Source organism: Nothobranchius furzeri, chromosome 2, assembly GCF_043380555.1.
Source record: "Nothobranchius furzeri strain GRZ-AD chromosome 2, NfurGRZ-RIMD1, whole genome shotgun sequence".
In the NCBI taxonomy this organism is placed as follows: domain Eukaryota; kingdom Metazoa; phylum Chordata; class Actinopteri; order Cyprinodontiformes; family Nothobranchiidae; genus Nothobranchius; species Nothobranchius furzeri.
In genome coordinates this window covers 89189783-89204424 of record NC_091742.1, presented here as the reverse complement: position 1 = coordinate 89204424, position 14642 = coordinate 89189783, and the positions used below count along the sequence as shown (strand labels likewise).

General features: G+C 42.4%; 1 protein-coding gene across 3 annotated transcripts; it reads left to right on the top strand.

The window, feature by feature from the left end:
• The first annotated feature begins 80 nt into the window (after positions 1-80).
• Positions 81-13109, top strand: gprin3a (GPRIN family member 3a). Of its 3 annotated transcripts, XM_015946111.3 has the most exons (5): positions 81-866; positions 4211-4364; positions 4447-5550; positions 5647-5876; positions 10915-13109. In XM_015946111.3, the coding sequence occupies exons 3-5, from the start codon at positions 4487-4489 to the stop codon at positions 11985-11987; spliced, it is 2367 nt and encodes a 788-aa protein (XP_015801597.3). In that variant the 5' UTR covers positions 81-866; positions 4211-4364; positions 4447-4486; the 3' UTR covers positions 11988-13109. The 3 variants fall into 3 exon arrangements, with proteins under 3 accessions (XP_015801597.3, XP_070404284.1, XP_054603314.2); XM_070548183.1 differs by having other exon boundaries at positions 4211-4323; positions 4451-5876; XM_054747339.2 differs by having other exon boundaries at positions 4447-5876.
• Positions 13110-14642: the final 1533 nt, after the last annotated feature.

Genomic DNA, 14642 nt, shown 5'->3' with positions numbered 1-14642 from the left:
TTTTATTCTTCTGAAAAGGCAATATTTAGATATTAGACCAAATTTAAATGAAACAGCTCTTTAACGCCACAATGATGTAAGCGTTACATGCTAACATTTGTAATTTAATTATACTTTTTTTTAAATTGAAAACACGAAAAACTGTTGGTTTTTCTTTGGTGTTGCTCCCTGTGGCCACGAGGGGGCAGCACGTGCATCAGTAGCCCACAGCAGCAGGTCAGAAAGACGAGCATGAACCAGCTTTACTTCGTGATTCAGACTGGATATGGATGAAAAAGCAGAAAAATGAGAGGCTTAGTGAGCAGTTTTTAACTTTGTGGCTTTAAAATGAAAGATGAGCTCAAACCTGGAGTTCTAATAAACTAAATACCAGTTTTAGAGGAGGTGTTGGTTTCTGAGAAATGAAAATTAACAAAAGACTGAGCATCTGATTAGTGGTATTAATGGTACAATACTGGCTCTGTTGGGCCAGCGGGGGCTCGTTCCTGGTACCACCCCCAGGTAAATGCCACTGAAGGAGACACCTGCTGACATCTGATCTGAGTGTGACTGATTCTCCATGTGGCAGGTTTTATTTTCTTCCCTGCAGATTTCTAGATTTTGAGAGGAACTGAGGCAGGAAAAGCTGATGAGATGAAAGCAGATTTAGAGTAAAGAGGAGGAGAAAGGGGAGTTAAATAATGGAGGAATGAGAGAAAAGAGGAGGGGAGAACGGTGCTCTCTGTTCATTTATGCACTGATGTTTTTCCTCTGGAGCAGTGAGAAGGAAGAAACGGAGCAATTAAAGGTCTTTTTTTACTCTCAGGCGTTCTCGTATGATGGGATTTTAACCATCAACCCCCATCATCTGATGTGACCCTAAACAGGTAAAACAACTGGATATTCTTGTTGCATTTAGTAGAGAAAAGGTTTTATGTCCTCAGTATTACTGCCATCAGATGGTGGAAAGGCTTCAAATCTGCTCTGGATTTTAGGATTCGGGGCTTTTTAGTCTTTTAAATTTGAATCTGAGAATTCTGCCATTCTGAAACAAAATGTGAGCAGATCTAAAACTCGTTTAGACTTTAGTAAAAAGAAACTTGCCTTAATTTAATGACACATTTCCACGTTTAGTGTACAGACGTTCCAAATACTTCCTGAAATTTTCATGTTTCATATCTTCATCCGTCATGGCATGTCCCTCTAAACATGGGTTTTATTTGTTGTGGTTCCACTTGAATCTGAGATGACCCAACATCTCAGCTGGAAGACATCAACATGCATATGATTCATGCACAACATCGGATCATAAGCAAATAAAAGCAGAAATGTTGGGTTGAAATTTTCTGCCAACATTTGGAACATCTTTATGCTATCTTTATTAAAGGGGCATTATGGAAGTTTGACAGCCAAAACATGTATAGAAATAATAAATGTCTTCTTCATACATTCTCCTGCAATGCCCTGGTCCTGTAGAATGAGCCCTGGCATTTTTACTGTGATTGCCTGTTTTTCTGTAAAATCACAGAAAAAGAGAGATGCTCGGGTCGAGCAGGCTGCTTCATACGCGTTCACGCTCAGGCATCGCCCTTCAAACCGTTCTTAAATGGTACAGACACACGTGACTTTACTGCCGCGTTGGCTCGCCTGGCAAGACGTCAGACTTTCGTGCGGAAGACCTGGGTTCGATTCTGGATGTGAACATAGTTTATTTAGAGTTTCTTTTTTACATTAATGGTATATTTTTTTATAGTAAGATGCCCAAATTTTTATTTGAGACTCGCCGAATGGCATTGAATTCACAGATAAAAAAGATGTGGGTTCAAATTTCATTTTGGAACAATTATTCAGGGAAGGGAAGGGAATGATCTGAGCATGCAGGAGGACTGACCCATCATAAACCTTTGTCGGCTGTGCTGAAGAGAAAGGTATACAGGACCAAATTATTTAATTAATTAGCTGTGCGTTCTCCTGTCCTCTGTCCTCCGGGCCCCACACACACACACACACACGGAGCTGACTGTCTCAGCTGTTATTTTCGTTAAGGAGTGTGCACGTACAGCATGCGTGCCTCGTGCGCGAGCCTTCTATTGAAGCTGCCGTTACGCTTTTGGCCTGAGAGGCAATCGCGAGCATAAAACTTAAAAACTCCGTAAAGTCCTTTTAAAAATACCTTATTTCGAGCTGAACTAGCCTGTACCTTGTTTATAATGTGATGTGTCATATTGGATCAGCAGGCTGGTCTGTGAGCTTGTTTATTATTTCTCATGTCATCTGAGAAGATCTGATGTTTGCGAAATTTAGATAAATCATCCAATTTTATAATATATAATATATATAATATTTCATAATGTAGCGTTAAGGATCAGCTACATTCTTATCTTCATCCTATCAGTACACTCCATAGCGGGGTCGAATTTGACGAAGATCTTTTGTGTAAATAGACGATAGTTAGTCATTAGTAGACCTGGGCGGTCTCGGAGTGTGATACCCGAAGAGGGTCCAGGTTCATACAGGTGCGTTCGAGGTGGCTGAGGATGGATATTAACTGCAGTTGATAGCAGACCGAAACACGCGACTAACAAAACGTATTTAATCACACCTGAAAATGGAAACCAGGAACGTTGTAGGTTGCAGACTGGCACGTTCTTGTGAGGGTTCGGCGCAGGTGGGCGCCCCGGAGGGCCCTCGGTCGACGCACAGGTGCAGTCAGAGAGATCGGGGTCAACCAGTGGTGGTACAGGGCACCGGACAACTTTGCCTTCGGTAGGTGGGTCACCAACCTCTGGGCTAAAGGTCACCAGCGCCTGCTGTAGTGCAGTAGTGTCAGCGACGTCATCAGCCTGTCCTTCGGCAGAGGGAGTCCCCACCGCAAGGTTCTGGGCTTTAGCCGGAGTATCAGCGCCACCATCAGTCCCCCCTTTGCCAGGTGATGTCCCCACCGCAGGGTGCTGAGTCTCAGGTGGTGTGTCACTGCAACCGCCAACTCCCACTAGGGTAGGTGTTCTCCCCACCTCCGTGTGGAGTGGTGTTGCAGAGACGACGCAGACTCTCTGGATGTCACTGACCTTACTGGTACTGGATTGATCGACCAGGTTGGCGGTTCCGTTGTTGTTGTCACCGCCTGGACATGTAACGAGGTGCTCAAGGGCCCAAGGGCATCGGTTGAGTCACCCGAGTTTGGAGTGTCCAATCCTCGAGTGAAATGCCGGCTTTAAAGCATTGGAGTAGATCCCGTCCCAACACGAAAGGAAACGCTTCAACGTTAGGAAGGTTCTGATTGGATCAGCAACAGCAATGTGTCTTGTGATTGTTTTCCTTACGTGTGTCAGTGTGTCTAGTGAACTAGATTAAGTCATATTACTTATTAAAACATATTAATCATAACATTGTGATTTCACAGCTCAGTCACATTGTATTAGACTAACAGTTGTTTTGATTAGCTTTATTAAAAATAGAGTTCTTTGATTTAATAAAAGAAAAGAGTCTCTTCATCTTCTGTCTTAATTGCTGGAAAGTAAACAGTTTAGAAGCGAATGCATGACCTTGAGGCTGTTTCATGCACTCTGGCGCTGTGTCAGGGAGAACTGTGGAAAAGGTTAAATAACCTTGGAGGAATAGCTCCTTCATCACGTTGCAGCTGTAACGAATGATCAACAAGATGTGATGACTCCATATAAAAATGAAATATCAATCTGATCTTTCAACGTTTAATCAGAAGATTCTAGTTACTTTTACTTATTCAGGGACCATAAACACACTTCGTATTAATCCAGACAGAGTCAAGTATATAGTTTATAAAAATAAATTTATTTCTATTTCCTTAAACTAATGATTATACGAGACAAGGTATGATGAGGTGATTTAATGTGATGTGTGGAATGCTGGAATGGAAGCCAGATGTTTTAGCAAAACCTTTCTTAAGTATCTGAGAGTTTGTGGAGTCTGGGTTGTAAAATCAATTTGGCATTATGTTTGGTAAACTACAGATTTGTTTATAAAACCGTGCGACACCAGTGTGCAGAGACTACGATATCCTTATTACGTGTCACTCCCGGCGGTCCGGAGGAAAGGCGGCCCGAGTGGTTAGCCACCAGACGTCGAGACCACGAGAACCCCTTGGTTTCAGCTTTCACCGGCCATGAGACGCAACCAGGGCCTGCAGGTTAGATGTCTGTCTGAGGTATTGAGTGGCTCTTAATTCAGTCTTTGTGTCTGTAATCACTCGCAGCGATGCGGAGAGGCTTTGACTTGATGTCGAAGGAGAAGATGGTTTCAAAATGCTTTTTCCATCGATTTGACCGAATTGGACATCAGCTGGAAACTGAATTAATCGGGAAGTAGGTTCCTTCCTGGTCATTTTGTAGGTGAAAATTTTACCACTGGTATGTTACAGTAACAAAAGAAACTAGGAAATCTGAAACTAGACTTGTCCTGTCCTAATTATGTCTCCATTTGTCCAAACAGGTAGAGACCTTCAGTAGGATAACAGGTGGAAATCATCTCCATGGCAACACCATCAAATCTAACAACACACATAGAGGAGAACAGCCAACTGGATTCCAGTATCCTGGGGGAATTGGAGCTTTTTGACCCTCTAGGAAACATAGATCCCAATGCTAACCGGGGGGCGGAGCCAAACTTCAACCTCAACTTCAATCTGAATTCTCCAAGTAACCCGCGCCCCATCACAAAGGCCTTAAAGCTCCAAGCAACTAACAAAAAGGACAGAAACAAAGATGGAGGGGAACCTGGAGTAAAGGGTGAGGTAACCATGGAGACCAAGGCTACGCTGATGTCACCTGGTGAGAAACAAAAGAGTATCGTTCCAACATCTTCTAGGTCACAGATCTCTCAGATGGTCGTGAACAACAGAGACGTACGACAGAAATTACAAATGAGCAGCGCCAGAACCACAGACAGACACAGAACAGCAACAAAACCTGGTTCTGCTCTGACCACCGAAGAAAGAGCGAAGACCACCAAGATGACTGTGAGCCTCACCATAAAAACAGGCCCAAGAGTTCACAGTCAGAAAGAAGATCCAAATCCCATCAGTCCGCCAACAGATGTGTCTAAAACCAGCAAAATGAAGCCAGGAGCAGCCCTGAAAACCCAAATGTCCTTCACAGGTGCAAGGAAACCCACCTGGACCAGAACCAGTGGAACATCAGAGTCCAAGGAACGTATCCATGCTAAAGATTCAAGTACTGGATTAGAGTCCAAATCTAGACCCAAATCCAGCTCAAGCTTTAAAGCAACAAGGGCATCCAAGGACAGTCTTTGTTCAAAAACCAGTACAAACTCCAAATCCCAAACTGGCTCCAGAGACACTCTGGATTCAAAAAGCAGCTCAGCTTCTAAAAGCAGTTTGGACTTCAAGAACAGCTTAAACTATAAAATGGACTGGAGCTCCAAAGCTGCTCCCAAATTTAAGATTGGTCTCAGCGACACTCTAGACTTAGAAACCAGCACAAAACCCCAAACAACGAAAACCCACAAAGATTCTCAAAAGGTTTTTTATTCAGGGTCTGACTTGAAGGTCGGCTCTGTTTCTGATCTCATCTCAAGGTATGACTTCGATGCCACCCAGTCATCTCCTACCCTAAAGCCACCTGATTTCTCCGTCAATGTTCTTAGGTCTGTTTCCTTATCCCTCCTTTCCAGAGAAAGACTTAAAACCAAGGGTTCTACAGCTGAGTCCAGTCTAGATCCATCAGATTCTCCCAGGTCTGGACCAGTTTGGTCAAATTCAAAGTCAGCTCTGGAAAAATCAGCTTTGACACCATCTTTGATATCAGTAAATCGAAATATGGACTCCAGATCTGGGACAAGTCTTGGTCTAAGTTCAGCTGGACCAAACAAGGAAGACCAGATAAGTCCCAGTTCTTCATCAGGTAATTATCTTGTCAAAAAGTTCTATTCTCCCTTAGTGACATGGTTTCCGGGGTCTTGGTATCTCTAAGTCAGAGTAGTCATAATGTGGTCCTATAGAGTTGACATTAAAAGTGATTTCGATCATTGGTGCCAGAATCACTGCTGATCTTATCTCCTTAATGCTCCACCATCAACAACAGAAGAAAGGATCAAACACTGTCTCAGTTTCCTCATTTTGTGTGGTTGCAAACCCTTTAAAACGGTATTTAATTGGGCTGTGGCTTTTGGTGACTTGTTGGAGCCACGTCTTGCAGGAATAGTTTGGGTTTGTCAAAAATTTGCACTACTAAAGAGATTTCAATGTTTTAAAGCACTCAACCATTTTGTGCATTTGTTACAAATATGGTGCAACTGGGCAATCTGGACCAGACAAAAGGGTGTTTCACTCCAGTCCAGCACTTACTGACAAGTCATGTTCAAGACATGATGTCTGCAGACGTTCTGAAGCCCAATGCGTTTTGACTCCCCCAGGACTGCATCTCCAGCCAGAAACTGGGAAAGTGGGTGTCCCTCTCTGGGGGAGGGGAGGGTGGGTGCAATGTCAAATTTTCTTTTAAATTTTTTCATAAATTAATAAAGTATAGAATTTCATTTGAAGAATATTTAATGTTCAAAACTTATTTTAAAAAGTGAATACGTTTTTTAAATAGCACTTATCCCAAAAAGAAAAATCACAAACAATCATAAAGTCATAAAATTATCATTAAACAAAACAACAAAATATAATAAAATTAAGATGAAAAATAATTAAAATCAGAGGACACGAAAAGTTTGAAATAGTTTAAAGACAAAAAATCATAAAACAATCACAAGTCAAACTACAAGATATGAAACAACAGAAAGAACATTTTTAAGTCATTGTACAGATGAAGAAAATAAAATTAAAGGTTTAGTTAAAGCAGCTTTAAATAAAAGGGTCCTTAGCTGTTTTTTACAAGTGTCCCGACTGTCAGTGCTACATAAGGATGAAGGAAGATCATTCCAAAGTGCGGGTGCAACAGCCCGGAGGAAGTGATCACCTCGACTTTTATATCTAATCTTTGGAACCTCTAGAAGGTTCTGGTGGGTAGACCTGAGGGCTCGGGTTGGAGAATAAGGCTTTAACAGTTCAGTAATATAGGGAGGAGCTTGACCATGAAGAGCCCTGAAAGTTTTAATCAGGATTCTAAAATGAACTCTGAAGTTAACGGGTAACCAGTGCAGAGACATCAGAATAGGAGTGATGTGTGCTCTTCTGTTTGCTCCAGTTAGGAGCCTCGCTGCAGAGTTCTGGACCGACTGAAGACGGTCAAGTGCTTTTTTGTTAAAACATGTGAAGAGTGTGTTACAGTAATCTAGACGGGAGGAGATAAAGGCATGGATGACCATTTCAAGTTCATGTTTTGGCACCAAACTTCACAGTTTGGAGATATTTCTTAGTTGATAAAAACAATTTCGGACCAACGTTTTTGAGTGGCCTTCAAGAGACATTGATTGGTCAAAAACACCCAAATTCCTTAAGTCAGGGGTGTCAAACTCAAACTCACAAGGGGCCGAAATGAAACTCTGGGACGGAGTCGAGGGCCAAACTTAATATTTTTGAAAAAGTGACTGAAAATTTGCACATTTTCTTTATCAACATATATGCAATTTTGAACCTTTAAATTTGGAAACAAACTTATTTCTGCATTAACACTGAATGTGGAATAACCAAATTACACACGAGCAAGTCAGTTACAAATAAAACACATCAGTGGTATTCATTACTTGTGGTTTAATCAGCATTTTTAAAATCTATTCAGGATTTATGTTTTCTTGTTTATTCATTTTTCTTATTTTTTATTCTCCTTTTGTTCTCCTGTAATACGTGTCATCGCTGCTGTGACGTCTAGCTTTCCCCACTGAGGAACAATAAAGGGATTTTCTATTCTAGTCATCTATCTGCAGCATTTCCACTTCCTGTTTACTGTAGGTTAAATCTTTTCTCACGGGCCAACAACAAAATAAAAATATCATTTTATGTTAAATGAAAATTGCAACATCTCACCTGTTAACTTTCATGTTTTGGAGCAGAAAAAGAGCATAAAACCAACATATTTACAGCTCAGTTTGCTCCACTGGTTTACTGTGATGCTCACCTGTTCCAGCCAGATACCTGCATCATGGGGTTGATCTGAGCTGAGGAGGAGACTCCTGTTGTTTTGTTCATCTTCATCATAATAACGACAACATTAGATGACAACAGGTGCTCACATAGGTTTGTGCTGATGAACATGTCTGAGCAGCTTGACCACGTTGTTGTGTGTCGGGGAGGAAACACAACCACAGAGTCGTGCTGGTTTGAGCGTGTCGCTGTTCGCTGGAGTTATATCAGCTCTGTCTGGAAGTTAGTTGGAAAACTTTCTCTTTCAGTCGTGAACACATTACTGAGCGGCTAGAATCTCCGTTTCTGGGCTTCAACGTCAGAAAATAGCTGAGTGAACTCGGAGCTGAGTGAGAGGAGTGCAGTTTGTCCGAGACAGCGGAGCTGCAGACACCGGCAGCAGGTGCTGGAAAAAACACAAAGGAGGGGGCTTCGTCGGCTCCGCGCTGACGCCATAAAGCATCATGGGAGTTGAATTCTTTGCGGTAAAATCGGCCAGCGGGCCAGTTTTAATATATTGATATTTATCTCGCGGGCCACATAAAAATGCTCCGCGGGCCCCATCTGGCCCGCGGGCCTTGACTCTGACATATGTGCCTTAAGTTCATCTTGACGACAGAAGATAAATGACAAAGTTGTTGACTAAGCAGTGGAACCATGCTCTCAGACTTCAGTCTTTTCAGAGTTTAACTGGAGGAAGTCAACTTCCTTTTGTTGCTTCTGTAAAGCACTTTGAATGACCTTTGTGTTTGAAATGTGCTGTACAAATAAAGCCGCCTTGCCTGGCCTTATCTTCTAGCTAGCTGGTGATAGCTGATGGACACTCCTTATGAAACCTGTGCATTTGTGTGTAAATAAAAATTAAGGTCATTTACGTTAACAAGCTTTTAACTCAGATAAGGCGTTCAGAATATTGCACTGTGGAGGTTTTTCTGCTGAACATCAGACTCCTCAGACCCAAACCAGGTCTGTGTAACCGACGTTACCCCACCTTTACAAGCACATCTTCATCCATCTGCTGCCGTCGCTGCTTTCACAGTTGACAGAAACAGGGATCCGTGCTGGGTAAACCCCTCCAATGAATCTGCGTATGTCCGGTGGTACAGACTTGACCATGTGTGCCAAGAGATTTGTGCAATAATCAGATTTTAATTTTACTTCCACAAAATGCAAATTCTTGATGAGATATTACAGACAACAGGGATGGCTTACTATCAAATTTAAAGACGTCCCTTGTTATTTAGGCTGTCATTTTTTAAAGCTGGCCATCCAAATGACGGCTCGCTGGCTAATACTATGGTCTCCAACAAGAGACATTTCACTGGGAATGCTTTCGAAATCGTGCCCAGTAATTCCAAACTTAGGCCTAGTCCACACGTAGCCGGGGATTTTTAAAAACGAATATCCGCCCCTCCAAAAACTTGCATCCACACCACCGCGTTTTAAAAACAAACTCTGTCCACACGTACCCGGATAAATACGTTGTTAAGGACATGCCAGACCTGTAGGCGGCAGTACTTCCCCGTTCTTAACCTCGTCCTTCGTCTGTGGTCTTCCGCAAGGAGCAGTAATTCCGCTTGCAAAAACAAACAAGCAAAAAGCGCTTGGACAATTTATGGATCGGGTAGTGACAGAGCGCAGCTCTGAAGGCTTCCATGATGTCGGCTAGTGTAAACACAGGTCGCACACGTGATGTCAGCATTTTTTTGTCGCGAAAAGTGACGCTGCGGACCTTAAAACTCCGGTTTTGTCCGTCCACACGCAGACACCCAAAACGGAGAAAACGCAGATCTTCACTTTGGCCGGAGTTTTTAAAAAGATCCGTTTTCGTGTGAAAAAACTCCGTTTTCGTGTGGATGACAGGCCAAAACGTAGAAACATATCTACGTTTTGGCAGATCCCCGGCTACGTGTGGACAGGGCCTTATTGTTGAATTTGTAATTCAGAAAACTTGCATTTGCCTTCTGGTTGCCAGTGGCCTTGGAGTTGGAGCAGCTGTTGCAGATCACTTCACTTGGCCTAATCAGCACCACTGGGTCATACCAACTCTCAAGGGAGAAGAGATTCCTGTGTTTGTCTATTTAGTTATTCTCTTTTGTAAATAGTATTTGGGTTTTGATAGTAATATGTATTCATTTTAAGTAACTCAAACATGACGGACTGATTAGTCTGTATTTGTTAGGGGTAGTTTATTTATGTTCTTTGTTAATTGATGTCCCCTTACCCCAGTGTGTTGGCAGTGGTCTGATCAGCCACTATTTAAGTTGAGCCAGTTGTGTCTGTAGAGAGGTGTGTTTTTGTACATGTCTGCAGTCGGGTCCTGAGTTTGGGTTCCTTTGTTACGACGTCCATTCTTATGTCATTTCAAGTACTGGTTGGAACCCTCTTTTGAGAAAAGAAAAAAAAGGTAATAAATTAAGACGTCAAGAAAATCATCAGTGCTCTCCTGGCTGCTTTATGCAAGTCCCTGACAGAGACATGTTCGAGATAGGTTTGAGACACACGAAGCGACGCTCCCATTATAGTCTCTGTGAATTTGTGAAGTGACAAGGGCTTTGCCCAGCAAGGGATGAGGGAATTCAACATCTCTGAATATGTTTGAGAATTTGTCTCCAACTGTCACAACCCATCGAGACACAGGTCTGAGTGGAAAAAGATGGTGTAAAAAGACGGTCGCAGTTACCAAATCTCATCACATCCTATACACTTAAATTATGCCAAAATTATTTACAACAAAGGGTTGTTCAGTTATAGTTTCAAAATGTACTAAAAAGTTTGCTTATTTTATTTGAAAACACAAACAAAAAGCATGCTCTTTTGAAGGGATGATGGACGTTTTCACCATTAACTTCTTTTTGTTTGATGGTTTATTTCAGGACTCTTGGCACCTTTGGGCTCCTCAAAGCCTAAAATCAAAATCATGGGAGAATGTTCACAAGACGTAATACATCCCAGCAGCTCATCCGGTAATACTGGTCTGACTCGGGGTCTCACCTTTGACTCCATCCCCAAGACAACAGAAAAAATTAAGAACGATTCAGACAAGGAACGCTTTAACCTGACCCAGAGCAAAGAGAGAGCCAAGGGAGGTCTGGAGGTATCCCAGCAGACCGTGACTGACAACAATGGGTGTTTGTCAGGAGACAATGGAAGGACACCAGACCCCTTCCTGAGTAAACTGGATCAACTGGGTAATGCAAATACCATCCAATTGCCAAGGCTAATGAGTGCAAAAGAAGAGAAGAAGAAGCTGGTGTATAGGAAACAGAGTGATGGTCTGGGGAATTCTTCATCAGCCCTTCCTCCATCTACTGATGCATCAGCCTCCAGTTGGGTCAAGGAGACCGGGACCATGACTGAGCTGTTTGAGAGAATCCATCATTGGCCAGGAAGTACGAGAGACGTGGGCATTCAGGTGGAAGTAGTCAAATGCTCGGCTTCCACAAGTCCCAGCCTCCAGCAAGGAGCTCCTATCTCCTCTCTGATGTATCAAATCGACATTGAGCTGAGTGGCCAAACAGACAATGCAAGGAAGACAAGTTGCCTCCCTCCCTTTTTACGTACATTTGGCTTCCAGCAAAACCCTGCCCTTGATGGTATGGAAGACAGTACAAGACACACCTGGGAAGATGGGAGCAGAGATGATAAAAAGACCCAGAATGAGAAGGAAGAACTTTATGGGTGTGAAGTACCAACAGACAAGCCTCAGCAGGTGGAGTGGGATGAAAAGGGGATGACATGGGAAGTTTATGGCGCCTCCGTAGACCTTGAATCCCTTGGAAAGGCCATCCAGTCCCACCTGGAGTCAAAGATTCAGGAGCAGGAGAAACACATCCAGACTCTGAGGAAGTCTGTCTGTTCCAAAGGCAGCTCCAGAGGCCACAGGAGGACGAAGAAACGCCGAAGGTTTCTGGGTTGTTGCAGGAAGGGGTCCACTGTGGCAGAATGAGATCAGTCCAGAAAGCTGACATCTGTCATACACGTGAATTTCACTAATGAGTTTAAAACACCAACACGGTCCGTGTGATTATTGGCCACACCTGATCCAAAATGTTCTGGACCCACTTGGAGAGGGAGGTTTCGGGTAGATTCACTGTCCCATTGATGCAACTGTTGGAAACAAACCAAGAGCAGCATTCAAAATGTCTTGAAACGTTCTTGAGAAGTCTCACTTTTATTGCAAGTCATAAGGTCTTCCTCTCACACGGCCCGACTCTTGAACACGTTCTCCAAAATAGTCAAAACTTTGTAGCGGGCCTCCAAACAGGAGAGACAACACTGAAAGTTGTTGGTGACCAAAATAAGACAGTTTGTGATAAAAAGGCATCAAGACATGTATATGCATCACAACCAATGTACCTTTGGTTTAAACCATTGTGGTCGAATAAAAACGGGTACATTTGTGTTTATGTTTTAATTTTATTGATCAAAGCTTGTCTTGCATGAGTGAATGGAATCAAAGAGTCTTTCTAGAGAAGAACAAGTCAATCAGGACCAGAGAGCTGAAGCATCCTTCAGCTGTGATGACCACAGAGGTCTTTATTTAGTCAGATGTACAGATTTACTCTTAACCGGTGCTGGTTGTTGATGTAGAGGACAGCAGGGTCGTTTCTGCTACACATTTAATACACTTCCTGTTTTATGAAACTCACAACATACATACTTAAACACCCAGCAGCTCACAGGAGTTTAAGTCAAGGAGTGGTTTCTGCCGATTTCTTAAATTTTCTTAAATTTTCTCATCTATTGTTGTACTGTCTTCACTGTCTCCATCTGTATTTATTTTTGTGTCGGATGTTTACCTTTCATTCCCTTACTTAATCTTACCTCTTCTTGTTTTTTCTCTTTCTGTTACACGTTTCCACACTAATCAGTTCCTCTATAATAACAACGTTTTTAAAGCTCATAAAAAAATTCCTCATTTTTTGAATTTTTTCCACATATGAGCAAATGTAATCCTAGCTTTTCATCCTTCCTTCTTCACCCCACCCCCACCCCCGATGGATGCTGTTGATGGAGCTGAACTGTTGATTTGAATAATTCAGAAACATTAAAGTCACGTTGATGTTAACAGGGACCCTGTTGTGTTTTATTCATTCAGACGTAGAAACACAGGAGGATATTTTATGAAAAATTTATTATAAACCTCAGGAAATATTGACCTCCTTATATTGCTTTTGTTTTTATGTGTATGTGTGTGTGTGTGTGTGCTCTACATAGCTTTTAATCTTTGTTTGAAGCTCATGTTAGTTGTTATAATATTGCTCCTTTGTTTTTAGCATAGCACAGCATAGTTTATTTATATAGCACATTTAAAACGCAGCATGGGAGCTGCCCAAAGTGCTGCACAGGCTAAAACAAAACACAACCATTCGAAAGAACTAAAACAGAGGATAAAAGTCCAAATCAAAAGCAGATAAAACATGATAAATACTAAGAACACATTAAAACACTGATACAATAAAACACTAAAACGAGTCACTGTCTAAAAGCCAAAGCGTAAAAGTGGGTCTTTAAACGAGATTTAAAAACCGCCAGAGATGGAGCCTGCCGAACTCCAATGGGCAATGAGTTCCATAGCTTTGGGGCAGCATGGACAAATGCTCGTTCACATGGACGTAATTTGGGGGGGGGGGACAGGGGGGACATGTCCCCCCCACTTTTTCCAAAGTCAGGTTTTGACCCCTGCACTTTTTACCATCCAAAAACAATATCACACTATATTAAATTGACACTGGTTGAGCTCTAGGACCAAGCGGAAAACAACCGTTTGTGTTGAAACCAGTTTCCCATTAGAGCATACTGTAAAGATACCCCCCCCCCCCCCCCGTGTCCCCCCCACTTTTAAACTGAAAATTACGTCCATGCTCGTTCACCTCGCGATTTCAATCGCATCCGCGGCGTGTACAGCAGCAAAAGGTCAGCCTATTTATTTAAATAGGTTTTTTTGGCACATCACTGTGTTATGTGGTAGTCGTGACAATTGAATAAATGGTTTAAAAGGTGGTTGCAGCAACGCCACCCTGGGTTAGCTGAATGTAATAGCAGTGTCGGTACAGGATGTAGCTGCCAGCTGAGCAACTGATGGCAATGACCCTTAATTGGCTCACAGAATTTATATAAGCCACACCCCTCCAGAGAAAACTGCTTGGGTTAACTTGTAGAGAAGATAACACTGTTTGAAGTATTGAAATTATGTCTTTAGCCTAAATTCACCTCAGCTGCACGTTGCCGACTGCATCCCCACGTAAGTTTTGCTGTATTGACGCTTTTGTTTGGGTTATTAGTTTGACACTCTATAGTCATTGTTTGTTTTTCTTGTCCATCACCTGGTCAAATCTACAGATAAAGCAGCTCTGAGGAATTATTGTTTTGTTTAGCACCCTTGGCCAGCGGAGCAAGGTAAATGTGAGAATATACTGTAATCTATTTCTGTTATGACATTGAAGTTGTGTTCACCTTTTATTTATGCTTTGTATATCTCTAAACAGTTTTCACGGTGCAACTCATGGAGTAAAGTCCAAGGCATTGGACCAGAGAAACAAATAAAAGTTTGCGCACCCGTCGAGGCTCCGTTCTTTTCTTCATGGTGCCAGGGGCAGCT

Bases quoted from the DNA above. Each gene is read 5' to 3' on its own strand.
- gprin3a (XM_070548183.1), top strand. From the start codon at position 4,487: ATGGCAACACCATCAAATCTAACAACACACATAGAGGAGAACAGCCAA. The intron at 5,877-10,914 runs GTAATTATCTTG...GGTTTATTTCAG, and splicing joins AAGTCCCAGTTCTTCATCAG to GACTCTTGGCACCTTTGGGC.